This window comes from Ictalurus furcatus, chromosome 10 (genome assembly GCF_023375685.1).
Source record: "Ictalurus furcatus strain D&B chromosome 10, Billie_1.0, whole genome shotgun sequence".
Taxonomy (NCBI): Eukaryota; Metazoa; Chordata; class Actinopteri; order Siluriformes; family Ictaluridae; genus Ictalurus; species Ictalurus furcatus.
This window is the reverse complement of record NC_071264.1, coordinates 21,114,134-21,141,669: the sequence shown is the minus strand read 5'-3', so window position 1 is coordinate 21,141,669 and position 27,536 is coordinate 21,114,134. Positions and strand designations below refer to the sequence as shown.

Sequence of the window (27,536 nt, the reverse complement as noted above, 5' to 3'; positions counted from 1 at the left end):
GTGTCACATCTTAACAGTAATGACAATGTCAAGTAAGTCTAATTAGTGACAAGGATTTGAAGTTCAGAATGTACTTACCTTTTCATGTTTGTGTTTTCTGAAACGTTTCTGTGTTCTCTAGTCTGCAATTTGTTTTTCCAATTTCTGTAACAATAAACATGAAAAAGGTCACTAGACCTTTAAAAATAACAAGCTGAAATTGAACTGTTAATAAGTTGAACTTGAACTGTTAAGATCTGAAGCAAAAAAGATGATGCATTGATTTCCATCACTCAATACTGAGAGATGAGATATAGATTTGATGTGTACGTCACGTGTACAATTGCAGTGTGTTAAAATCTGTCGATGGTCTGCATGAGAGAAACATCCGGTGAACAGAAAGTGTAAGTTTGTTCTGCTGTGCTGGAAATATGTAACATCTTCTAAAGGTTTCAGTGGAATAAATGCGAGTGGAAGTGGTTTAAGTATTTGTTTTGCCAACGTGCTCTCTCGGATTCCACTGGGATATTTTCATGGATGGGAAGCATGATCAAATAGCAAAACCGATTAAGCCAGTAATTATATGAAGTTTCATGACCTGGATTTTGGCGTCGTCTCGCTCTCAGACAGAGTTGCATTATGCATGTCATGTAGAATCTCCCTCATTCATTCCTGAGGATTTTTCAGTTATGGATTGCATTACATCACACTAAGGAATCAAGCTTACAAGAATAAATAGTTAGGGCTCGTCAGACTCTGTGGTCGAAGTGTTGGATTCACTGTGTGAAATTTTCCCCTGTGTTGTTTTCAATATGTGTTTTTTCCTCCCTGATTGACTTTTACAAGAATTGTATACTACAGCACCCTGGCAGTGATAGGTTCCAAAGACTATCAGGGCCAAATAGCATTCATTGTGCAGAAAATAGATGCTGTTATGTGCAGAGGAATCTTTTTGCTCATACACATTGGAATGAGTCCTCGATGACTCTCTACAGGGGGGGAAGAATATGTGAGAAAGTACAGGCATAAGTCTTTTCATAGGTCATAAAAAAGCAACAAGGTGACAAGGCAGACAGACAAACAGCCAGAAATACCTCAGTATGTATTGATCAGGTGATGATGTATATGTATGTATGCACTGCAGATTGCACAGGGGAATTTTATGCATTAAACATTTACAACCCTCCAAGAGCAAGGTGGCACGGTGGTGTGAGGTGGTGCAGCGGGTAGCGTTGCCATCTCACACAGCCAGGGTCCCCAAAAAAACAAAAACGCAATTGCCACTAGTTTGACTGGCCATGATAAATTGCCATAGATGTGAAGGAGTGTGTGAATTGCGTGTATGTGTGCATGGTGCCCTGTGTTGGACTGGCGTCCCATGTGTGGTGTATTCCTGCTTCATGCCCAGTGTTCCCAGGGTTCACCCTCAATTCTGACCAGGATAAAGCCATTACTGTAGATTACTGAGTTAATGTCTAACACAAGAGTGTAGAATCATGTTAATTGGGTTCCTAGGTACACCTTAATTGTGTCTACAGATCATGTACTTTCGTGTTAGTAATAGAAATGATTTGATTGTTTTAAAATCCAGACAAGAGAAAGGGAACAGTCATTTTTTGTCAGTCAGTTTTTATTGTCAGAAGTAACACATACAAAATTTCAAAGTGACGTGTTTATTTTGTGTCTTTGTTAATCAAAAAATGAAATGGTAAACGAAGCATAAAACATAAAAGGGTAAGTTTTTTCCTGAAACCTGCGGTTGTCACTGATAAAGATTTAAATCCACAACAATATCAGAGATTATGTCTTATGATTGTGGCAAAGCAAAAGGCTTTTCCTCAAGGACTATTAGGAGATTTTGAGCTTAACATGACTTAAATCGACTTTGTACCACACATTTGCAGAGGCATAATCTGTGATATTTTTGTGGAGGACAATCCTCTTTGTACCCAGCTACTCAAAGACTGGCCACCATTATAGGTAACCACAGATTCTCATGACAGTAATGAGTAGTCAAGGAATCTAGCTGTTCGGAATTTGTCCAGATCAGAATATCATAGGTTCACTTGCTGAAGCCAAAAGTTGGATTACGACAGTGAAATAACAACACAAGGCACAGAGATTAGTTTAACTGCATATATTAAATGCAATGCACAATAAGAACAAGTGCAATGGCAAAGTAATAAAATGGAAACATGGGATCCCAAATATACAAAAGAAGAAAAGTATCAAAATAATAAAAAGATCAGTACAGTTGTGAGTGCACTCAAATTAGACCAAACCCGGGTCTGTTAAAATAAAAGTTCACAGTCCATCGAATACACTGATATTGGACTAATGCAAGGTGCGTGGCTTCCTCCAGGGAAAGCAAGTGTCAGTGTGCACACAGTTCTACCTGACCCCTTGGGCCAAGGGGAAATAGTTCAAGGCTCTCTGGCTCAGTGTCTCTAGGTTGCAACCGCCTAGCTACAGCCGAGCTCTCTATCAAGTATGGTTGGCTTGCCATCCAGCACTGGAACAGTTTCTCCAAGGATCTCCAGAATCTCCACCAATAATACCTGACCAGTGCAATGGAATGGCACGTTAGCTTGAGCATGCCCTCCAAATTAGACTCTCTTGTGGTATTCAACACTGTAGTAGTTTACACGCGCAACAGAAAGTAAGTATCAATATACCGCTACGATGATTCAGATACCACTGGCATCACTTCCCATCAAGTGTTGATGTAGAAGTGGTACTTACTGTTACTGTCTTACTGTTGAACACTTTAACCTGAATGTCCTCAGCATGCTTCATGCAGAGATGTTCAGCTGACTTCCACAATCAGTATGATGTAATTGCCAAGCAAACAGACATCGTGCAGAGGGTTTACTCTGATGAATATTCATGAATCATGAATATGCTACACAACCAAGGCATGTCCAAGCTGATTCATTCCAAGCATTGCATAAGTTTGCCAAGCCTTGCAGATATCGTCTCTAAAGTATTCAGAAGGCTGAAGACCTAAGCACATTTCATGTTCTGAGCCAAAACATACATGGGACCACATACAGTATGTGGATATTTTCTGATCAACAATTTACATTTATTTATTTGGTAAATGCTTTTATGCAAAATAACTGGGGCTGATGATAAGCAGCAAATTCACTTTGTGTTGGTGTCAACTGGTTCACTTTGTAGTCCACTCCCAACTTCATTACATAGACCATTCAGTGAGGAAGAGCGCTCACAGCTTTATTCATTTCGTAATTCATACTAAATTCATATTAAATACAACCAAGTTGGCAAAATAAAATTGCAGTGTTTTTTTTGTTTTGTTTTTTAATTCCTGAATGTTTTTGTCTTTCTCACTTACCATGGTGGGGCCTATTTCTGGCTCTTAAAGCACACCTCAGGAAGAAAATAATATATTAATTTAATATAATTTAAAACTAATTTAATGCTGTTCATTAGAGATTGGTTGGACAGGGGGTGCTGCCAAAAAGCTCACAGCCCATAATTCTTTGTGCTGAAAGACACAATAAACTGTGAGCATGTGAGGTAAGGCATGTCAAGCATTTTTCTAAAGAAAAAAGGAGCGCAAAACAGTGCAGAGTAGGAAAGAACCACAGCACACTTTTGTGTCACTAAAATTGTGTGTGACCTTTTCAAGTAGATATGAAGCACTTGCATTTCACTTGTACCTAATGTACCTTAGTTCTACACTATCTAGAGCTAGATGCATTAATATAGACACAACCGAGTATATACATTTTTCGAGCCTGGTTAGCATCTATATATTTACTCAACCTGTTTAGCTACATATCCTTCAAATATCAGCTCAAATAAAGATCAGCTATAAGGGGTATTTTGCTCCTGACATGGCTCTCACTGATAACCTGCATGAATCTACAATCTGGACTAGAAAAATAAATTGTTCCTAGCCTTGCTTCTTCATCCCATTCTGTGTATTTTTCTTATGACCATTGTTGGTGCTATTGAGCTTGATTGTAAAATAATCCATTTTGTTAACAGCAAATCTGATGTGGATGCAAAAACCTAAGCCTTATATTGATGTCTTTTTATCTTTGAAAGAGAGGGAAGGGCTTATCCCTGCTAGCCCATTTATACTTGGGTATTATAATGGGTATTAGAATGATGTTTAAGCTCTTAGTAACCACAACCACATATAAATACCCAGTACTACATAGTTTTTCTATGACCACACACTTATTTATTATCCAACACCTGCAATACATTTCATTATAGTTAAGTTAGCCTACTGTGCTACTCACATGATATTTACTTGGTTAATACCTTGGTGCTTGGTCAATTTTAGAGGACTGTGAAAAAGTGCTACTCTCCAATTTAATCCCAATTACACACAAAACTAACAGGATGAGCACAGCGGACAGTGCTTTGTACACTGCTTTGTCCAATCATGTACAAATTTTTTATAAACCACTTTATAGACAAACTTAAGAATCAAATTGTAATTTGACTGAGAGAATTCCAAACACACACACATACTGACTGAGTCAAGCCAGGTTTATATCCTGACTTAATGAGAGGAAGTGAATTAGAATAAGCACAGTTTGCTTTGAGATTTAGGAGATCAGTATTCTGTTAATATTTATGATTCACAGAAATGAAATTCCCACATGCATAAATACTCTGAGGATTATGAGTACTCACTTGTGATCGAATGACGTTGATGATTTCAAGGTTGTGCCTTGAGTTTCAGTAAGTTTCATACATATGTGTCAGAGGTGGCACAAGCCGGTCACTTTTACATTCTATTCCATACTGCAGCAGGAGCATTGCTATTTAAGCTATGTGATCTCAGCAAACACTTTAAAGTGTAGGATAAATAATGAACTTTGTTTTTGCAAGCAAAATAGCCTGTAGACAGCTAGCAAAGTAAGAATGGCAATTTATTCAGTTTGGTGATTAACAAGCTAATTTTCCTGAATTCAACAATGCGAAAATGCTGTTTGATAAATAAGTTGATTTTACATTTGGTTCCCTTTAATTACATTAGCCTTACCAGGTAATTAAGTTAAAAATGGACAGCTAGTGTTTAATTTTCTTCCTTTTTTTTGCTGTACTTTGCTTAATTTGTCTGCTTATTGGAATTACTAGTGCACCAAAAGAGACTTACAGAGTTCATTTGAGGAGAAGGTCACTTGGAATACAGACACAGGCAGAGGTTCGTGTACACCTCAGTTTGAACAGACATGAAATCACATGAAGTTCCAATTACTGACTGTGGCCCTCCTTCTTGGTTTGAGCCAACAATTTACATGGAAACACACATACAGACCCTTACTTATTCTGTTGAGGCCTGCATGTCTCTGATTGCTGCTTACCTCCCATCTCACAGGTGTTGCTGCATATTTCTTCCACACTGCCAAGAACTTCCAAGAGCTAGTCTCTCTTTTATTTATTCTGTCCTCAGGGCAGATTAGAATTTTTGGCTTTCAAAACCATGGAAAGCAAACACACGACCACTGTCATCAACCCGAGATCAGCTGTCATGAAAGAGCAGCACTAGTAAAACAACACTGATAATTGCTCTGGCCTCAAGGCTCCTGGGTGGAAAACACCCCTCTCCTTTTACCTGCCTTTCACAACTGTGTTGTTTTTAAGAACGCAAACTATGCTTCTTGTGTTTTTTAACTAAGTCTGTAGATGCATGATGACTCTGAGCTGCTGACAAATCGCACCTGCCAATTTGCTTTGCCATCAGTGCTGAAATATTTCTGGCATCTGTTCCTTTTTCTCACACATTAGCTTCAATTTCTTTTCCTCTAGACTGAGGGAGTGATTGTGCGAGGCTGAACTGGAAACAGGAGCTGGATCGCGTTAAGGAACCTGTACCTTCTGCTATGACTGACTCGTGTTCATAAAGGCAGTAATAAACATCAGTTCAGTTCAGTTCATAAACATCAGTTATTTGTTTCCATTCAGCAATTGTGACAAAATTACTTGTCCATGTATTTTTTGAAGTGTATATTTACACTTGTTCATTATGCAGACTCTTTTATTCAAAGCTAAGAGCCTGGGCTCTGAAAAAGTCCTAGAATCTGAACTCACAGCCTTTTGGTCGCCAGCAGGATAATTTAATTCAAGATATGTGAGTGCATGAATTATGGTCATACTCCTGGACTATACTGGTTACTGTAACCAGTAGGAACATACAGAGTCAAATTAATCAGTCGATCAGCTAGTCCTTAATACATAATGTAGTCAATCCATCCACAGGGTTGTGGGGGAGCCTGGAGCCTCAGGGCACAAGGCAGGGGACACCCTGGACAGGGTACAACCCATCATAGGGCACAATCACATACACACTCACACACCCATCAGCCAGTTAGCCTACAATGCACCCCCCCCCCTCCCAAATTTGCATTATAAAGAAATTGAGTAATTTTTTTTCATTTCATTTTGTCATTTAGAGTGACACTAGCCAATCAAGGGTGTCTTTGAACTCATGCATGAAAAGCAGTGCAGATAGTGCTTTGCAGTCACATTTTCCCTGTGGGATTAATTCGGTTGCTACTGCTGCCATTGCTTGCACTTATTCATTATGTAATGCATGTTTCTCCAAGCAATTCAGTGCCTGACATTCACAGCTTCTGATCTTCAGTGATGCTTTTCACATCAAAATCTGACATGTCTTTGGCTTTCATGGGATGTAATTGCTTATTTCACCTCCAGAGGTGCGTTTAACCCGGCTTGAAAAGCACATCTGCGGGAAACTGCAAACAAATGGGACAGTGGAGAATGTTAAAAAAAAAGATTAATAATCTCAACATGGATCAAGAAGGGACCATTGGTGATGGAAAGTGGAAAGAATTTATTTGTATCATTAGTATGTAATCTGATTAGAAGTGGCCATAGTCTCTTAGGTATTTGAATTGCTTGGATGTAGGGAGTGCACACTGCCTAGCAGGAAGAAATGAGCAAGATCTGAAGGTATACCTTCAGCAAAGGAGGGGAAGCTTTTAGGCCAAGGGGAAAGAATGCTTTCAGCCTCTCTCTCCAAATCGCTACTTAATTTTCCTCTTTGCAGGACAGAGAATGCAGTGTCCAACAAGTAGTCATATTACTAAAAGCACTCTCAAGTCTTTCTTGGCATCTTAGGGCTAATAGAGGAGACACCCTGAAGGAGGATGCCTGACCTTTAAAGAACACTCTTCCATCTTTTATCTGGGTTCTCTGTTTACATGTCTTGGCCTGTTTTTGTCTTAGTCCATCTTATCACTTTGGTGTACTGTCCATCCATCAGTTTTTAGGACAACCTGAAAAGATTATATATTTGTCTATGTGGAAAACTAAATGGAAACACCAAGATTTTTTTGGGGGGGGAGATTATATGCTCCATCCCAAACCATAGTGTACAAGATTGCTAGGATAGTGTCCAATCTTATCTGGAAAGGGCCAGTGTGGGTGCAGGTTTTCATTCCAACTAAGCAGAAGCCACACTTGAGTCTATTGAAGTCCAAGATCAACTGATTAAACAGGTGGAATCAGGTGTGGCTCCTGCTTGATTTGAACCTGCACCCACAATGGCCATTTGCAGATAAGATTTGACACCCCTGTGGTAGAACAAATGCAATCCACTTCTAAAGTCTTTTGGATAGTTTGTCTGGGTTTGAATGGAAAAATTCCTTGAATCTGAAGGTGTTGATTAATTATCTATAATATTAACTCTGACTAGGGGAGCACAGTGACTTAGTGGTTAGCACGTTTGCCTCACACATCCATATTTGGGGGTTCAATTCCCACCTCTTCCCTGTGTGAATGGAGTTGGCATGTTCTCACCGTGCATTGGGGGTTTCCTCCAGGTACTCTGGTTTCCACCCCCCAGTCCAAAGACACACACTGTAGGCTGATTGGCATCTCTAAATTGTCTGTAGTGTGTGAATGGGTGTATGAATGTGTGTGTGATTATGCTCTGCAATGGATTGGCACCCCGTCCAGGGTGTCCCCCTGCCTTGTGCCCTGAGTCCCCTGGGGTAGTCTCCAGGCTCCTTGCGACCCTGTGTAGGATAAGTGGTACAGAAATTGGATGGCTGGATGGATTAGCTCTGACTACAGTTCTAGCTGTAGCATACAGTACAAGTTCTAACATTATGATAGCTAGGTTATTTGTAACAGCGGAAGAAAAGACACTCTGATTTACATTTATTCATTTAGCAGACACTTTTAGCCCAAGCGGCATACAAATGAGGAAATAAAAGCAAAGCGATATATCAAAAGCTGTACTTCGAGCCGGATACACAGTAAAGTGTTAATACCTATATACCTAAACAGGTAAAGGTTATATTTGTGAAATTTCCCTGTGCTTTTTGTCAGTGTGTTAATTAATTGTGCATGCTATCTTACTAACAGATAATTTACCTCTTAGCTAGCAGGGTGTTAGCTAAGCAATTATCATTTTATAGCAACTGTTCTTTCTGATGTAGTATCGATGCACACTGTGCACTGACAGCCACCTTTATTTCTGAAACGACTGTTACTTGTTGATTTGTTGGACTGAACTATTGCAAATCCATTTTTCAAACCCTAGTGTTTGAGATACACGCTGTCAAAAAAGGTATGGTACAGGTACATTTTTTATTCCAAGTAAGATAAATGTATCCTCGAGTAGACCTTAAGAGTCAGTGATATACTGTAAGTACATTGATAAGTTTTAGTAGTATGTTACATTCACCAGTACAAAAAGAACAAGACATACCCTTAATGGTACCACCCAAATGGCAAAATTTTTATCCTGAAAGGTATCATATAGTTCTCTTTTGATGACATCATCTTGTTGCTCCAGTTCATAATATTCATCATATTAAAAGAAATATACCCATTAGCATTTCCTGTAGATTTGAATGGACATTTGGGTGGAATCCTGTAAGATCTCAAAACCGAGTGTCTTTCCTTCATGATCTCTGAATTTTTCCTATAGTTCCATGTGACTTCTTGAGACTCTGCCTGCTGTGTCTCTATTTTGAGAGCGCAGAAGGCTCGCACCTCCTCCAATTCTTCCCCATCGTGATTCATCACTGCTAAACAGTGCACACATGCTGATGCTGGCAATTACATTAAAACCTCATCAGGTCTATTCCTGGCTCTGAAGAGGGGTGGAATTAGAAGCACTTGCTGTCGCTGACTGTGCCAGTGTAATGCAGGTGAATGAAGGCTGGCTTTGATTAGATGCCTGCTTATTTGTAATCCGTTTATGTTGATCTGTTTGCGTTAACGCTGTGATGGATTCGGATCGACAACAAGAATTAGGCACGGGTTCAAAATAATTTTAGTTTAGCCTATCTTCCCCATGGCAGAAATGTTTTTTCTCCTCATGCCACTAATTGGGGTTCCTGAGTTACTGCTGGTTGTCATGTTTTCCCAGGTAGCACCCAGCTGGAGAATTGCCAACCTTCACATGCATAATCTTTCTTTTGTACAGAAAGATCTAAATGTGTATAATTTTTTAAGCAATTGAGTAATCCAGCTTTCATCCGTTAATGGTCAGAAAAGTTAAAACTCTTTATAGCCTCCATTACGTTGCCAGCAGTCATTCATCTTGTTCATTCAGTCAGTTGCTGAGTGTTAAATTATGGTGGTTATGGTTGTGTAGAGTAGAAGGTTGCAAGTTTAAATCCCTGGACTAACAAATAACCATTGTTGAGACTTATAGCAAGGCTCTTGCACTTTTCACACCTAAAAGTATAGTTACCGAGTCCAAATCAGAACGGAATTGACACTTTTGGTTCGGTTTAGTTTGACAATGCACATAAATAAAGGTTGGCAGAGGGGCATGTGGGGCTGTAAACTTGTGAAACTCTTCATTGGTCAGAAATATGATGACCAAAAAAAGGTAAATAACGTGATCATGGAGAACCAGAACACTTTATCAGAAACATTTGTGCACTTGCTCGTTCTTTAATTATCCGATCATCCAATCATGTGGCAGCAGCGCAATGCATAAAATCATGCAGCTACAGGTCGACTTATTCTAACCCTAGCATGGATTTTGGTGGTGGGAGTATCGCCGAAACTTCCAAACTCCTTGGAGCTTCACACACACACACACACACACACACACACACACACACACACACACACACCAGTCTATAGAGTTTACACAGAATGGTGCAAAGACTCCAAAAACATTCAGTGAGTGGAAGTTCTGTGGGCATGATGAGAACAGTCAGAGGAGAATGCCCAGATTGGTTCAAGATGACAGGAAGTCTACAGTAACTCAAATAAACATTCTTTACAACCATGGTGAGCAGAAAAGCATCTCAGGATGCACAACATGCTAAAACTTGAGGCAGATGGACTACATTAACCACATTGAATTCCACTCATGTCAGCCAAGAACAGGAATCAGCTCACCCAAACTGGATAGTTAAAAATTAGAAAAAAAAAGACCAGGTGACTTTTTACAACCTACAACTGTCCAGTGTCAATGAACCTGTTCCCACTTGGCTGACTGGATAATTGCACGAATGAGCAGGAGTGGCCGGTGAGTGTATAAATAACTACTTTAAAACAATGTCTCATTCGGTGTTTTTCTGGGTTGTTGGTCCAAATATTCAAAACACATCATTAGTGTGTACTTTGGATCAGTTTATGCTTTGCATTGTGCATCCAAAAAAATACTTCAACCCAAAATACACTAGTTCACTTTCTGCAGTTGAGTCGATTCAGAGTTGAATCGCTTTCTCACTGCAAGCGAACTGCCTTACAGCTCACTCAGACGGTCTCGGGCAATGGGGAAATGGACCACAGTTTAACCACTGCATATGTGAACGCACCCTTAGATCCAGAGTGGTAGCTCAACGGTTAAGTTCCAGTTCTAATGACCAAAAGGTTATCAATTCAAATTCCACTTCAGAGTATCACTGATGAGCCCTTGAGCAAGGACCTTACTTTGTTTAAACGTATCCACCAGATGTAATTAAAATATACTTTTCATTGTTATTCACTGTGTAGGGAACTGTTTGGATACTTCAAAGTATGTGTGTAAATCTCTGCTTAGTCCTTCTCCTCAGACCAATGATGTGAGCTGAAGAGTGTGTAATGAGCCCCATGCACTCAGACTGAGAGCAGTCAGGTCACACACACACACACACACCGCCTCATTAAATCTAAGGATGGCTCATGTAACTGAAATACCTACTGTATGTGTAATATGTAATATCTATCTATGTATATACATGCACACACACACAAACACACACACATTTGCAATCAAAATTATTCAACCCCCTTTGCAAGTCAGGTTTAGTCAAAATGTACAGATTTTCAGCTGTTTGCAAGGAACAAAGCAAACAAAAGCAATTGAAATAGTTCAATAGTTCAACACAACGAATGCATCAAGTGGTTTCCCCAAATTTAATTGAAAATGCAACTTATAATGACTTCTCCAGTCTCAAAATTATTCAACCCCTTCATGGCAAGCATCTTCAGTACTTAGTAGAACACCCTGCTGTTATGACCTGTTGCAAACGAGATGCATAGTCAGACACCAGCTTCTGGCAGCGTTCCTGAGGAATCTTAGCCCATTCCTCATGAGCAATGGCCTCCATTTCATTAATATTCTTGGGTTTGCGCGCTGCAACCGCCTTCTTCAAATCCCACCAGAGATTTTCTATGGGGTTCAGGTCAGGTGACTGTGATGGGCCTGTAGAATCTTCCAGGATGTCTTCTGCAACTAAGCCTTGGTGGAATTTGAGGTATGCTTGGAAGGTCCAATGACACCCCAGCTTCAGCTTCCTCACAGACAGCATGAGGTTTTCTCCTAGGATTTCCTGATACTTCAATGAATCCACCTTGCTTTCCACACACTGCAGGTTTACAGTGCCAGAGGATGCAAAGCAGCCCCAGAGCATCACAGAGCCACCACCATGCTTGACTGTGGACAGAATGTTCTTTCTTCATTCTTCTTCCTCCAGACATACTGCTGATCCATCATGCCGAAAAGTTCCAGTTTTGTTTCATTGCTCCACAGAACAGAATCCCAAAACGTCTATGGCTTATTTATATGACTTTGCGTGACTTTTCTTGTGCTTTTGAGTCAGTAGTGGTGTATGTCTTGGAGTTCTGGCATGGAAACCTTCTGAGTTTAGTACGTGCCTTACTGTGCTCACTGAAACCTCAGTGCCTGTTGCTACCAAGTCTTGCTGCAGGTATTTTGCAGTCATTCAATATTTTTTCACAACCTGCCTTGTCAGAAATCTGGTTGCAGCTGTTTATAGCTTCCTTTTTATGCCCCATCCAGGAATTTAATGTATTTTCTGCTCCTAGCCAGTTCACGAATTTCATGTGTTCCAGCTCAAGCATACCTGGTGCAACTAACGAAGCCCTTGATTAGTTGCATCAGGTGTGTTGAGACATTCTATTCAGGGGTTGAATAATTTAGAAACTGGAGGAGTCATTATAAGCTGCATTTTCACTTGAATTCAGGGAAACCACTTGAAGCATTCATTGTGTTGAACTATTTAATTTGCTTTTGTTTGATTTGTTCATTGCAAACAGCTGAAAGTCTGTAAATTTTGACAATAAACCTGATTTGCAATGGGGTTTGAATAATTTTGATTGCAACTGTGTATATATTACACACACATACATGCATATACACAAATACATATATACATACATATACATACACACATACATAGAGTGCTGTATTGATGTGTGCATATATGTGTATAGGGGTGTTTGTCCTCCTTATGTGCTTTAATGATGTCTCAGGTATGTGAAAGGTCTAATGACTTAGGTCGTATGTGTCCCAACTTGCACAAACATACACACACTCTCTCACCTGTGCCTGCATATTTGAAATCTTTGCTTGGCAGCAAAGTTCAGAGATCACACCCTCATTATCTGCATGCTGTAATTTGTCTTGAGATGAGGGCACATAACATTGTGTGTATCATGTGTTCAAGAGATGGCCCCCACACCCAAAAGTTTGTTGTATTGTTCATTATGCCCCTGCCTCACTGTCGAGATGTGGGTGCGCGATATGTATTTATGCCGCCGAGGATTTATGTGTCTGTGGGTGATAGGGAGGTGACAGCTCCAGCTTTGTGTTATGCCTGAGAGTGTTGTATTATTGTGTTTTTTTTCTTTTGTCTCATTTTAAAAACATTGTAGTCGTAATGAGAGTCATTAGAAGTTGCGGAGCGAGCCTGAAGCGACTCATTTTACACACTGCGCTTTCAGGAAGGTAGAGAGAGCAGCAGCATCTGTCTCTCTGACGCATTGTTTTTGTCATACACACATAAACACATGCATGATATGCATTATATGCAAATGCCATTGTAGTTCTAGCAAGAGAGAGAAAGAGTGTGTGTAAGACATGATGATATTATGACACTTGTATATGTTATATCTGTATATATGTATGTATGTATGCTAGAAAGGACATTAGCATACACACATATGTGCTAATCTGTAATATGCAGTATGAACTCAGTGAGCTAGCGTTCTAAATTAACATAAATTAATATGCTAATAATGTCCATATTACAAGTTTGTCCTAGTTTTTTTTTGCCTGGGCATTGCAGTGCGTGTGTGTGTGTGTGCGTGTGTGTGTACGTATGTATGTATGGTGGCAAGGACATTAGCATATGCATACACATGTACTCATCTTTAATATGCACTATGAACTGAGCCATCATATGAAATTAGCACTAATAATTATGACTTTTGGGATTGTCAAGTCTAAAAGATCTCGCCTAGGCATTGCAGTTTGTGTGTGTATGTGTGTGTGTGTGAGAGAGAGAGAGACCGAGACTGTGTACTCATGCCTGGGTGAAAGGTGCTATATACACCAGACGAGAGCTGAGCAGTAGCATTTGTTGTGTGGTGGCCTGTGTCTGTCAGGTCTGAGTTCAGACACCCACATGCTAATGCACCTGCGTTAGCCAGCTGAGCCTTGCCTAATTTGGCAGTAATGCAGCCAGATCTGTGAAACCAAAAGTTGTTCGTAGGAGCCAAACAATGATTGCTAATCATTTCACATGCTGAACACATTCCACTTGCCATTCTTGTTGTTAACGTAGTATTAGCACTGTTGCTAGGCAACTGGGAAATAAAAAAAATGAGCATGAGCTAGCTAATAACTGAGGCTAATGATCTAAGTAGCATGTAGCTGTTAAGTCATTTTTGATAGCTTAGTAATTTTTGACAAAGTGACCGCTTAGAAATGAGAGAAAACTGTCAGGAGTATCCACATGTTTTAGTAAGAAAAATGTCTCTTTGAATAAATTTACAGTCTACTTACATGTAACAATGACCTAACTTCCCTGGTTTCAGCCATACTGAGAAAAGTCAACATTGTCAACATTGCCAGTGGTGGAAAAAGTACTGAGAAATTATACTGCGAAAGTATAGATAATTATCCACTCAAAAATGTACTCAAGTGAAAGTAAGTAACTTAATACCATTAACTAGAATTTGACTTGTTGCTTAGCCAGCTATGTTAGCTACATGGATGCTAGTCTAACTTGGCATTAGCAAAGAAATCAGGCTAATTTAGTTACATTTGTGAAACTTTCCTAAACATTTTCCAGATTGGATGGAGTCCATGCCATCTAGAGAGACAAATGAGACACCCCATTGTATAGGAGTACAGAAGAGAAATGTCTATATTTCTGCATAAATATAAACCTAAAACATTAGCAAATTTTGGCACAAGTTTTAAAAGTAGATAAAGAGAACCCAATTAAACAAATGAGACTTTTGTCATTTATCCAATAATTCATATCTATGAGTAACAAAAGTATATGAACCTTTGCTTTCAGTATCTGGTCTGACTCCTTTGTGCAGCATTAACTGTGACTAAATGTTTCTGGTAAATGTTGATCAATCCTGCACATCAGCTTGGAGGAATATTAGCCCATTCCTCAGTACAGAACAGCTTCAACTCTGGGATTTCCTCACATGAACAGCTTGCTTCAAGACTTTCCACAACATTTCTTAGATTAAGGTCAGGACTTTGACTTGGCCATTCCAAAACATTAACTTTATTCTTCTTTAACCATTCTTTGGTAGAAGAACTTGTGTGCTTAGGGCCATTGTCTTGCTGCATGACCCACTTTCTCTTGAGATTCAGTTCATGGACAGATATTCTGACATTTTCCTTTACAAATTGTTGATATACTTCAGAATTCATTGTTCAATAATTGATGGAAAGTTGTTCAGGCCCAGATGCAGCAAAACAGGTCCAAACCATTATACTACCACCAGCATATGTCACAGATGGGCTAAGGTTCTTATGCTGGAGTGCAGTGTTTTCCTTTCTCCAAACATAAACCTTCTCATTTAAACCAACAATTCTATTTTGGTTTCATCAATCCACAAAATATTGTTCCAATAGCCTTCTGGCTTATCCATATGATCTTTAGCAAACTGCAAATGGGCAGTAATGCTCTTTTTGGAGAGCAGTAGCTTTCTTCTTGCAACGCTGCCATGCACAACATAATTGTTCAGTGTTCTCCTGATGGTGGACTCATGAACATTAACATTAGCAATGTGAGAGAGGTGTTTAGAGTTGAGAGTAGCTTAGACGTTACCCTGGGTTCCTTTGTGACCTCACGGACTGATCTTTGGGGAGGGTAATAAAGGTCTTGAATTTCCTCCATCTGTACACAATCTGTCTGACTGTGGATTGGTGGAGTCCAAACACTTTAGAGATGGCTTTGTAACCTTTTCCAGCCTGATGAGCATCAACAACTCTTTTTCTGAGGTCCTCAGAAATCTCCTTTGTTCATGCCATGATACACTTCCACAAACAAGTGTTGTGAAGATCTCAGTTCTTTAAATAAAACAGGGTGCTCACTCACAACTGATGGTCATCCCACTGATTGAAATCACCTGACTAATTTCACCTTCAAATTAACTGCTAATACTAGAGGTTCACATACTTTTGCCACTCACAGATATGTAATATTGGATCATTTTCCTCAATAAATAAATGACCAAGTATAATATTTTTTATCTCATTTGTTTAATTGGGTTCTCTGTCTACTTTATGGACTTGTGAAAATTTGATGATGTTTTAGATCATATTTATGCAGAAATACAGAACATTCTAGAGGGTTCACAAACTTTCAAGCACCACTATAAGGCCAAATGATTGTAGACAGCTGACCATCACATGCTTTGTGAACATGCTGGAACAGGTTTGGGCCTCTTACTTCCATTGAAGGGAAAATGTAATTCTACAGCCTACAAAGCCTATAAAATTGTTTGCTTCATGGAAACTTTTCAGGAAGAACAACATATGGGGTGATGGCCAGGTGCCCACAAACTGTTGGCCATATAGCGAATTTGCTTACTCTAGCATATTGAAACATTTTCCTGAGGTTAAATACTCTACCCTCAAGGCATTGCACTCTTGTGGCTTATCCATCTTCAAACACGTGGATATAGCAATGGCGCTAACTACATTGTGTAGGATGAGAATGTCACAGCAAATGTCAGATTTATTTAGTTCTTCTTCATTGATTAACTTCACTGGATGTTAAATTGCAATAATTGAATGCTAAACTGGCCTATTTAACTGATGTGGGCCCATAGTGTACAGTTTTTTTCCTTCATTAACTTCCCTGTAGAAAAAATATCAATAGAAACCCTCGTATAATTTGTAATGGTTTTAATGGTTATATTGGGTATTGTATTGGTTTTTAATGGAAACTTTAACGGTCCCCATGGGTCTCTACCATTACCATTATTGGTCTTTAATGGTATCCACTAGACACAACATGCCACCAATAGAAGACAACAAATGACTAGTAATGGTTTTAATGGTTAGCTGATGGTTTGTAATAGTATTTGTAGTGGAAAACATTAGAATTTCTGTGATGTTTCTATTGTTTTTTCAGTGGGTTTATTGGAATCTATGTTATCCATCCATCCATCCATCTCAGTCTTTGCCACTCTCTCTCTCTATAAATACATAATATACCTAATGAAGTGATTCTAAATTCTTACTTTGTCTTCCCACTTACTGCCAAGCCATGACATTCTTGTACCTACAGTATAAGCCAGCCAAACCCACATTATTATCTCTCCTTCTCTGTACATCGCTCCCTTTCTTGATTTGTCTCCTAATCATTCGTGCCCTCTGCCTCTCAATCCAATCTGAGGTATAGAAATGTCCATGAGCTCCATATCATTATTTCAATACTTTACTTTCATCATTGGCTTATGTCTTTTGTTCCCTCGCTCTTTCATTCTCACACACCTACAAACACACACCTTCTGCTGTCACATTGCATCACTCTGGGTGAAGACTCTGTTTGGCAGCAGGTGTCACACATACATAGAAAGAGAGTGAGAGACAAATTTTAAGTTTTAATGGTTATGAGGTGTCACCGATGTCTCTTACTGGCGGATGGCTGGGAGACAGGACAGCGAGCGTCGCCGGATGATTGATTACACTGTACAACTGCAGAGCAAATGGATGTACGTGTGTATGTCTACTTGTGTGTCTCAATCTGCTGTGTGCATCTCTGTAGCTCAAAGATTGTGTGCACCAAAGTTCTTCTCAGCAGATCATGACAGAATCACACTCGGCAGGTGCAGCTATGCCTGCTCTTATTTTAGAGTAGCGAGAAAATATTTTCTGCTAATGAGAACACCGGAGGTGATAACACTGTATATGCATTTAGGTATGACTTTCATTGTAATGCACATCTTGCACAGGATCTGAAGCCTTATGTAAACATACACTAAAAAAACAACAGTGAAGAAAACACTGATTTTACAAAATTCAAACGTGTACATCAGTTCTACATGAATTAATTGAGTTACATTAACACATTTTGTTTTCGTACATCTAACATGATTTTTAAAGCCCTGGAAGAAAATCAAACTCCTTACAGTAACCTGAGCACAGAATCAAATCCATGACCCTGGCACTGTGAGGATGCAGCAATACCCACCACACTATCATGCCACACATGAATCAAGTTAATTTAGTACTATAATCATTTCTTCTTGTCAGTGCCAACATCCTTGCAAGATTTCATAACGTAATTGGATCACGTTAATACTGTGAACTGAATACACTCACTCTACAATCATTCAAATTATTTGTTTAAATTAAGTTGAGTATAAGCAATGAAATCACGTTTTGAAGAAAAATTACATATTTTTATGTAACCTATTCATAAGATTTTCTCTTGAATCCCCTATTCTGATTTTTTTTCAGTGTAGACCAGAGATCATTGATTCTGTATAGACATTACATACATAGCAACATGGTTATCTATGGATGTTATGTAAACATCCATGCATCAATCCATTTTCCATACTGCTTATCCTACACAGGGTCATGGGGGATCCTGGAGCCTATCTCAGGGAACTTGCTGCACAAAGTGGTGGACACCATGAATGGGTGCTGACCCATCGCAGAGCACAATCGCACACACACTCACACACTACGGACAATTTGGAAATGCCAGTCAGCCTATAGTGCATGTCATTGGGAGGACACTGGAGTACCCAGTATCCCCAAACTAAGCTAAGTCACCATGCCCGCATAATGTAAACATATTCCAAGGGTAAAAAAATTCCAAAAATAGTACAAAATAATGACTTTTCCCTGATACAAAAACCAAATTTCCCTATATATTTTAGGGAATTGTTGAGGCAAATTAGTAACAAGAAGTACTAGACTTCTAGGTGTCTGGGGCATCCCTGTCATTGCTACGAGTTCTACTTGTTATAATTGTTATAATTAGATTTAAGTTGACATTATTTATAGGCAATCTGTTTTTAAGTTAAGATTTGAATTAAACCCATTCAATTTAAGTGACCAATAAAATGGATATAATAACCATAAGTACTTAGTGATAAATATTATCATTTATACTTGTGATTTCCACTACTTTATTTTTTTTTTTAATGGCAGACCCCTGGATATGCTTCATGGACAACTGAGAACCATGAGAGAACCATGGCATTAGAGAAACTGAATCAAGCAGAAAGAGTTCATGTCTAATACAAGTCAGTGTATAACAGCTCATTGTGTGTGTGTGTGTGTGTGTGTGTGTGTGTGTGTGTGTAGGTAAACCAGTGTTCCTGCACATTGGCGAGATGGTGGATGGTGTGGATATGCGGGCAGAGGTGGGTCTCCTGAGCCGCAACATCCTTATCCGAGGGGAAATGGAGCGTTCCTGCTATGGCTCTGAATCCTGCAAGTTCTTCAGCTTCGACACTTTTGGCGGTCACCTCAAGGTACGACATTCTTACACAACACCCTGTATGCTTTCTGCTCTTGTTCGAATGCTTGACATGTTTGGGGAAAGAAAAAAAAATAATAATAGTGCACTCCAGTTTAGGGAGTGAGGGCCTGTGAAGATGGCAGCTAAAGCTAGACGTTAGTGTGCTGTCACACACGTCGGCCAGAACGACTCCTGTGCCAAAACTGGGCTGCTTGGAGATGCTGTCATTGAGTGAGTGTGTGTGTGTGTGTGTGGGGGGGGGTTAGGGTCACAGAGGCAGCTGGTTTTTGCAGTAATTGCTCTATATCTTGCTGCTCCTGTTCCCTCCTCACCTTAGCTGTCACCAGGAAGGTTGGTTTTCCTTGTGGTTGAAAAAACCCCCTGAAAATCACTGTGTTATGCAGCGCAACTAGGTCACAACTCCACCTGCTAATGACCTAAAGGTAATGAGTTCTGCTGAAAGTAGGCTACTGGACAAGTCAACAGTAGTACAGAGTTGGCACTTTATGGAAAGAAAGTCGGTCAATGCAAGAGCAGCTGGATGGAAATCTCTCCTCACAGGTTCCAACTTAAGTTTAAAACTCCTTATCTCTGCTTTAAAGACAAGCACTTTCCTTTAAGCACAAATAATATATATGTGTGTGTGTGTGTATAGATATGTGTATATATATATTCATTTTAAGTAATTATATATACAGTGGGGGAAATAGGTATTGAACACGTCAACATTTTTATTCAGTAAATATATTTCCAGAGAGGCTATTCACATTAAATTTTCACCAGACTTTGGTATTAACTCAAGAAATCCAGAAATATAAAGAAATCCTAACATTAAAGTCCATAAATGAAGTTATGTGTAATAAAGAGGAATGACACAGGAAAAAAGTATTGAAGACTGAAATTTATTTAATACTTAGTGGAGAAGCCTTTGTTTGTCATGCTTCAAGATGCTTGCCGTAAGAAATTAATCGGCCGAAGTATTCAGGTGTGATTTTGGCCCATTCTTCTAAACATATTGTCTTTAAATCTTGTTCAATTGGATTCAAGTCAGGTGACTGACTGGGCCATTCTAACACCTTGATTTTGTTCTCTGAAACCAATTGAGAGTTTCCTTTGCTGTATGCTTTGGATTGTTGTCCTGCTGGAAGTTCCACCCATGCCTCATCTTCATCATCCTGGTGGATGGCAGCAGATACTTCTCAAGAATCTCCCAGTAAAGGGCTCCATTCATCGTTCCTTCAATTATAAGTCTGCCAGTACCATGTGATGAAAAACAGCCCTACACCATGATGCTTCCACGTCCACACTTCACTGTTGTTATAGTGTTTTTAGGGTGATGTGCAGTGCCATTTCTTCTCCAAACATGGTGTGTAGTATGACAGCCAAAAAGTAAAATTTTGCTCTCGTCTAACCAGACCACACTCTCCCAGTATTTCATAGGCTTGTCCAAATGAGTTGTAGCAAACTTTAAACGAGCTTCGACATGCCTTTTCTTTAGTAATGGAGTCTTGCGGGGTGAGCGAGAGCAGTGGAGTGCATTGTCTATTGTTTTCTCTGTGATGATTGTACCTGCTGCCTCCAAGTGTTTCTGGAGCTCTTTCCGAGTGATCCTTGGCTCTTGGGCTACTCTTCTGACTCCCTGGTCAGAAATCTTGTGAGGAGCTCCTGTGCGTGGCCAGTCGATGACGGAGTGATGTTGCTTCCACTTGCAGATAATGGCCCCAATGGTGCTTACTGGAAGATTCAGAAGCATTGAAATATGTCTGTATCCGGTTCCATCAATATGATTCGCAACAATAAGGTTGCGAAGGTCTTGGGAGAGCTCTGTGCTTTTACCCATCATGAGATGTTTCTTGTATGACATCTTGGTAACGAAAATACTTTTTTATAGACATTCAATTTACTAACCCAGCTGATATTAATTTGCACAGATAGGAGTTATAATTACTTACGGAATTCAGTTCCGTAAGTAATTCCTTGGAGGTTCCTTACCTTGGAGAACTGCTTTTTCTTAGCGTGTTCAATACTTTTTTCCTGTGTCATTCCACTTTATAACACATTACTTTATTTATGGACTTTAATGTTGTGAATTCTTTATATTTCTGGATTTCTTGAGTTAATACTGATGTCTGGTGAAAATTCCATGTGCATAGGTTCATTGGAAATATACTTACTGAATAAAAATGTTGACATATTCAATACTTATTTCCCCCACTTAGGGTGTATATATATATATATATACACATATAGTTATATATATATATATATATATATATATATATATATATATATATATATATATATATGTATATATACACACAGATACACACAAAATCTCCAATCAAAAAAAAAATTGGGACGCTGTGTAAAATGTAAATAAAACAGAATGCAGTGATTTGCACATCCCATAAACCCATATGTTATTCACAATAGAACATAGTAACATATCAAATGTTTAAACTGAGTAAATTTACCATTTAAAGAAAAAAAAAGGCTAATTATGAATTTTATGGCCGCAACATGTCTCAAAAAAGTTGGGACAGGGGCAACAAAAGGCTGGAAAAATAAGCGTTTCATATATATATATATATATATATATATATATATATATATATATATATATATAAGGGATGTCACGAGAACAGATACTTCAGTACCAAGTCGGTACTAACATTCTTAAAACGTGACGGTACTTGTTTTTCTGCACTATTGTTGGAACCGATTCTAATGGAGGTACTGAGGTTGCATTCTTCCGGACCTGATGGTGGCAGCAAATACCCGCAAGTGTTTTAGTCGATCCACAAGTGGTGAAGAAGAAGAAGAATGCCTACAAGGACACGGGAAAAACTACAGAAGATTAGCTTAATTTAACAAGTGTAGCTCCGCCCCGACTCGTTGAGAGGAAAAGAGAGGAAAGCTAGTATCGGTTTCCGGTGTGCAACCGATGCTATCGTTCATTTCAAACAAAGCAAGGAAACACCTGGAATCTGGCGAAGCAGCTGAAAGACGGTCCTATATTATGTTTGTTTGAGGCAGCTGGCATTGTAGCCGTGAAACCAGCTAACGTTATGCTCCATGTAATGTTAGCGGTTGCCAGTTATTTGTTCACGACGCTAACACGTTGCTATGTTTTGAACTACCTCCTAATGGGCCACCATGCATCGCCATTCAGCCCATGTCCTGTCAGCTAAATGTAGCCTAATGTCACTAATAATTATTCAAATGTTCATGCTTTTAATAAATCTTTTTGGCCTGCCACCATATCAGTAAGTTTAAACTAATGCTTGCATTTAGAGTATAAGGTGTGTGTGTGTGTGTGTGTGTGTGTGTGTGTGTGTGTGTGTGTGTGCGTGCGCACGTGTTTAGGAGTGCACCTCCACTCATTGTCAGACAGTGTTTGATAACTAAAATACCCCCCCTTCCCTCTCTCTCTCTCTCTCTCTCTCTCTCTCTCTCTCTCTCCCTCCCTCCCTCCCTCTTTGCCAGTATCAGCCAGAGGAGGATGTCCTACAGGAGAGTTTTTAATTAAATTTTTTAATTTTTATTTTTATACCACACCGTGGTATTGACTTTGAGTATCGTGTACTTTTGGTGGTATCGGTACCGACTACTAGATTTTTGGTATCGTGACATCCCTAATATATGTAAATAAAAATAAACAGTCATATTAATAATAAATTGATAATAATAGTAATAGAAGTAATTTGCTACATTGGTTATCGTTTTCAAGAGAGAATCCTAATGCAACTGATCCTTTTTTTGACTAGTAGAATAATAAATTACATTCTGCTATTAGCCTTGCTGTAATTGTAATCAATTGTAACATTAATTACAATTAAAACAAAGAGTATTAAATAACTGCAGCTTATACAACAAAGATATAGATTTTCTATCTTAGCAGACAGATTTTGGTTTGTTGGCATGACAAACATATTGTCAGAAAAATATACTAATGTAAATTTAATGTTACAATATTAAATATTGTCTAGTCCCTGACACAGTCCTATTTTTTCTGAACTATATTTTTTCCTGAACATCTGACCATGTTGTTCTGGTTCATGGAGCAGTGATTATGCTCAACCACAAGTGAGTTTTGGAAGCAAGCTGCATTTAACAAAAAAAAAAAAATCTGTTAAACAAGACTCTCTGCTACAGCCATGGAAAACCTGTCAGTCTTTTTTATTATTATTAACATCTTTTGTCATGTTGAACAAATTGGAATTTTCACAAGATACACACATGAATAAGCCTGTGACCTTACAGTCAAAGTAGGTTAATACCAATTTCTTTCTGTTTCATAGGAATACTGATCTCTTGGCCCTTTTCCAGTTTTCTTAAGAACTACAAATGGTGTGACCATAATTATCCAATTATAGTGTCGGAAGCATTTTAATAGTTGTTGCACAACGTTTATCAGCTGAAGTATTCCAAGTTGGCAGCCCTCAAGGATTGCCTCAAGTAGAAAGTCAAAGTCTCCTTGAATTAAAATAATGTAATGATTGAAATGGTTTTAATTAAAGCATAAATAATGGAGATAAAATAATAGGGACTTTTTGGCAGCTAATTTGTTCTACTGGCTTACGATTTTTTGTTGGTATGGGATTTTTTTCCACTCGACCATTAATCATATGAGTGGTAAGCTCATTTGTATGTGGACCCTAGACTTTAACCATGCTGTCTTTAACCATGTCAGACGTTCAACCCTTACACAAATAAAGGATTTTAAAGTCATTTCTCTACTATGCTTTGTTATCAGTAAACAGATTGTTGCCTTAATGAAGTTAAAGGCAAGTCAGATGCAACCTGGGAAAATCCAGACACACACAGACAGGGTGGCACACTCACCCTGTGTATATGTGTATCTTCCTGTGCTTCAGTACTCTTTAATGTACTTTTATTCAATCCCTCATACCTTGGAAGAGTGTGACACTTACAACACACTGTAAGTATGCTCTTGCAGCCCAAGGGGAAGAGTCTGTCTTTCAGGAAGTGCATTTTTTCTTTCAGAACCTCTCTTGCACATTTTTGCTGAAGTGAATTTTCTGCCAGTTTGCAGTCCATTTCATATCATATCATTTGCACAGACTAGCCATTAAAACAAAGCAATGCAGTTACACCAGCTGGCTTGTGTGGCGTAGTTGGCTACATAGACCCCAACTTTAATGCAGCAGTTCAGATGGTCGGTTATATTATGTAAATGAATACCAAATATATTCTTCTGTTACTGTTAACATAAACCGTTATGTCCACAGTTTTGAAACAGAAGTCAGCTCGCAGTGGTTCTGGTTTATTCCTGCTCCTGAAGTCTACAATCATTTTCACTTGACTCACTTAACTTTTTGATCATCCGAGAAACTTCAGTTTAGCTAATTAACATGATGGAGCGGCCATTAAGATGGAAGCAGGGATTTAACCAAGAGGGAACAGTAGGGACAAGTTATCAAGGACACATTAAGTACGGTATCACAGTGCAAGCAGGTGAGGAAAAAGAGATAAAAAGGACGAGTGTTGTGTGAATGTTTGATATTATAGCTTAGTGGTTCTTATAGTGTGGTTCAGGAACTCCCAGGAATCCATAAAGCCCAACATTATAAAAGTTGTTTTATTTTTTTATCAGGGTCTTATGGTTATTGACCTTGTTGACTGGTCACTTTAAGTAAATGGATTCAATCCAAACCTCAGTAACTCCAAAACAAGTAGGTTAATCAATAATGTAAGCTTGGAAACAAATGAAACAAAGTGTGCTAAAAACTGTAACTTTATTTGTAATTGGGGTGGTACCATGTGGGTGGGGGAAGAGTACACATTTTGCACCTTTGGTATGCATCTTTTACCTAGAAATGTCCACTTATTGGTAATAATGGGACTTGGAATATCACCAAACTGGGAGGTACCAAATATCAATATGACAGTACCAACTCAGACACAAAACAAATTAAAGCAAGTAGAAGTGTATTTGGGAACTGGAAAAATTCCTTGGAAAAGCTGGTTGAGACGATGCTACATCAGGCATACTGATGGAATATTTCTTTCATGAAATAAATAGTTTGATTTGATTAACAATTTTCTTCGTCACTGCATAAATCCTTATGTGTTATTTCATAGTGTCAAGGTAAAGCAGACATGTCCAGACTTTTAACTTGTAGTGTAGATCTATATATAGTGTAGAGACACTTGTGAGATGTAGGTCAGACACTCACCTTGGCTGGGGAAAAGAATTGAAACACATTGTCCTTTCGTCCATCGTCCCTCAGGAAGCATTGGATCACTTCATGCATTCTGATTCCTCGGTCCAGCAAAGATGTCCTGGGTGTCACTTTTTCCTTTCTAAGGGCTGACACAAGACCCAGATCTCAACTTCATACATGCATGTTATATTTAATATGCAAACAGTGCAATGCAGGCACATTTCCATTCTCATTAATTTCTTCTCTTCCCCTTATTATTGCACTGCCCCATTGCCCTTTTCACTGCTTATTGCTGCTTAGGACATCCTAATCTTGCTCTCGCTTTCTTTTTTTTTTAAACACTCTCTCTTCCACTCATTCATTCTCTCTTTCATTTCTCATCTCCTTCTACTCTGTCACATCACATCTCCCTCTCATTTCTGTTCATCCTCTCTCACTTGCTTCTACCACTCTCTCTCTCTCTCTTTTCCTCTCTGGATCTTCTCTTACTTGCTCTTTCTTCAGCTGTATCTACCTTTAAAACCCAATGATCCAATGTTCCTTGAGGAAGCTATATTCATGTTTGGAGGATATTAAAAAGTGTATAGTCATTTTCTTTGTGTGCATGAAAGCACATCTAAGGTCGTTTTATTTGATCCGCCAAAATCTATCAACTGCAATCGGTATAAAAATGTCTGGGAACATTGGCAATATATATAAAATCTTAGGTGTAAAATCTTGGTGCCATTTTAATGTGAAATCTCAGATTTGATAAGCAAATAAATTCTGCAGTGAAAAAAAGACAGCTTCTTTTGATTCAGGAAAATTACAGATAAAACCACTCCTCACCTTTTATGACCTAAAAAAAAGTTCTGCCTACTCTCCAGACTAAAGGATTAGACTCCACACCACAGAGCCATAGTTTTTGATTCATTGTTCATCCTCCATGGGTTTGTTGTAATATTAATAATAAGGTTATATTCACCCAGGATTTATTACAGTAGGACTGAAACTTAGATCATATTGTTACCTTGAAAACTTCAAATTACATCCTATATTTTAAATTATGCCTATATTTTAGACAAAGGTTGTACTTTCACTCCCCCTTTTCAGCAGAATTGCAACTTTAATAACTTTAACATTAACATATATATGAAATGATATGCCAGCTTCTGAAATGGTTATTTACACTTCCACTTCATTCTTTTAAAAGAGTCATACAGTATAGGTAACATCAGATATCAGAATAAATAGCATGGATTTAATCAACATCAGCTGCCCACATATGATGTACAATATAATGTAATTCATTGATTGTTTAGGCTTTACGCTATCAGTCAAGATTCTATATTATTAAAATCTAGGAAAAGAGGGCTACTGTTTGATTAGAGAGCAATGAAAACTCTTTTGCTAAGTTAGCTAACTTATTTACGTGGAGGAGAGAACTGGCTCTGGCCCTGTCTCAAGTGATGGCCCAAGACCTGTAGTCCTCCAAATCTACACTTTGGGGAAACTGCCAAAACCCGGTGGTACACAAGTCCTTGAGGATATAGGCATGAAAGAGAATTGGAACAGTGCCCGTTCCCCTAAGTTCTGTTAGGGGACTATATCAGACTATATAATTTCTGCACCATTTCAGACACTTTCATTAGTAAATTTGGTTGTCAACTCCAAACTCTGACTTTAGGTTTGGATGCATAGTTATTGGATGCATATAGCTAAAAGGTCAGTAAAATGACCTTTCAATGATGGCTATGTAACCTATGCCAAGAACTGGCTCTGATCTCTCTTAAAAATATTTGTCACACTATCACACAGACTCGCTGGTGTGATTTAGGTCACATTATGAGCCAAATCTTTAAAAATGTGCAAAAACTTACAGTGTAGCTGAACATTGTAGTCTCTCTATTTCAGGTGGAGCATGGTTTTAAAGCAGTGCACATTCAAGGGGTGGAGTTCATGCACATGGGACAGCAGTCTATGGGTCACTACCCTGTGCACTTCCACATGAACGGAGATGTGGATGAGAGAGGAGGCTACGACCCACCCACCTATGTGAAGGACCTGTCCATCCATCACAGTTTCTCCCGCTGCGTCACCATACATGGGTCCAATGGTCTGCTGGTGAGTCACATGACTCTCTCTGGTCGTCTGTCTATTAACAAGAACC

General features: G+C 38.9%; 1 protein-coding gene across 1 annotated transcript in view; it reads left to right on the top strand.

The window, feature by feature from the left end:
* The window catches only part of LOC128613304 (cell migration-inducing and hyaluronan-binding protein), a 137,727-nt gene that overhangs the window by 83,203 nt on the left and 26,988 nt on the right, over positions 1 to 27,536 (top strand). The window contains exons 12-13 of the mRNA XM_053633971.1: positions 19,043 to 19,212; positions 27,281 to 27,490. Of these exons, the coding sequence (XP_053489946.1) occupies positions 19,043 to 19,212; positions 27,281 to 27,490 (380 nt within the window). The remainder of the gene's footprint in view (positions 1 to 19,042; positions 19,213 to 27,280; positions 27,491 to 27,536) is intronic.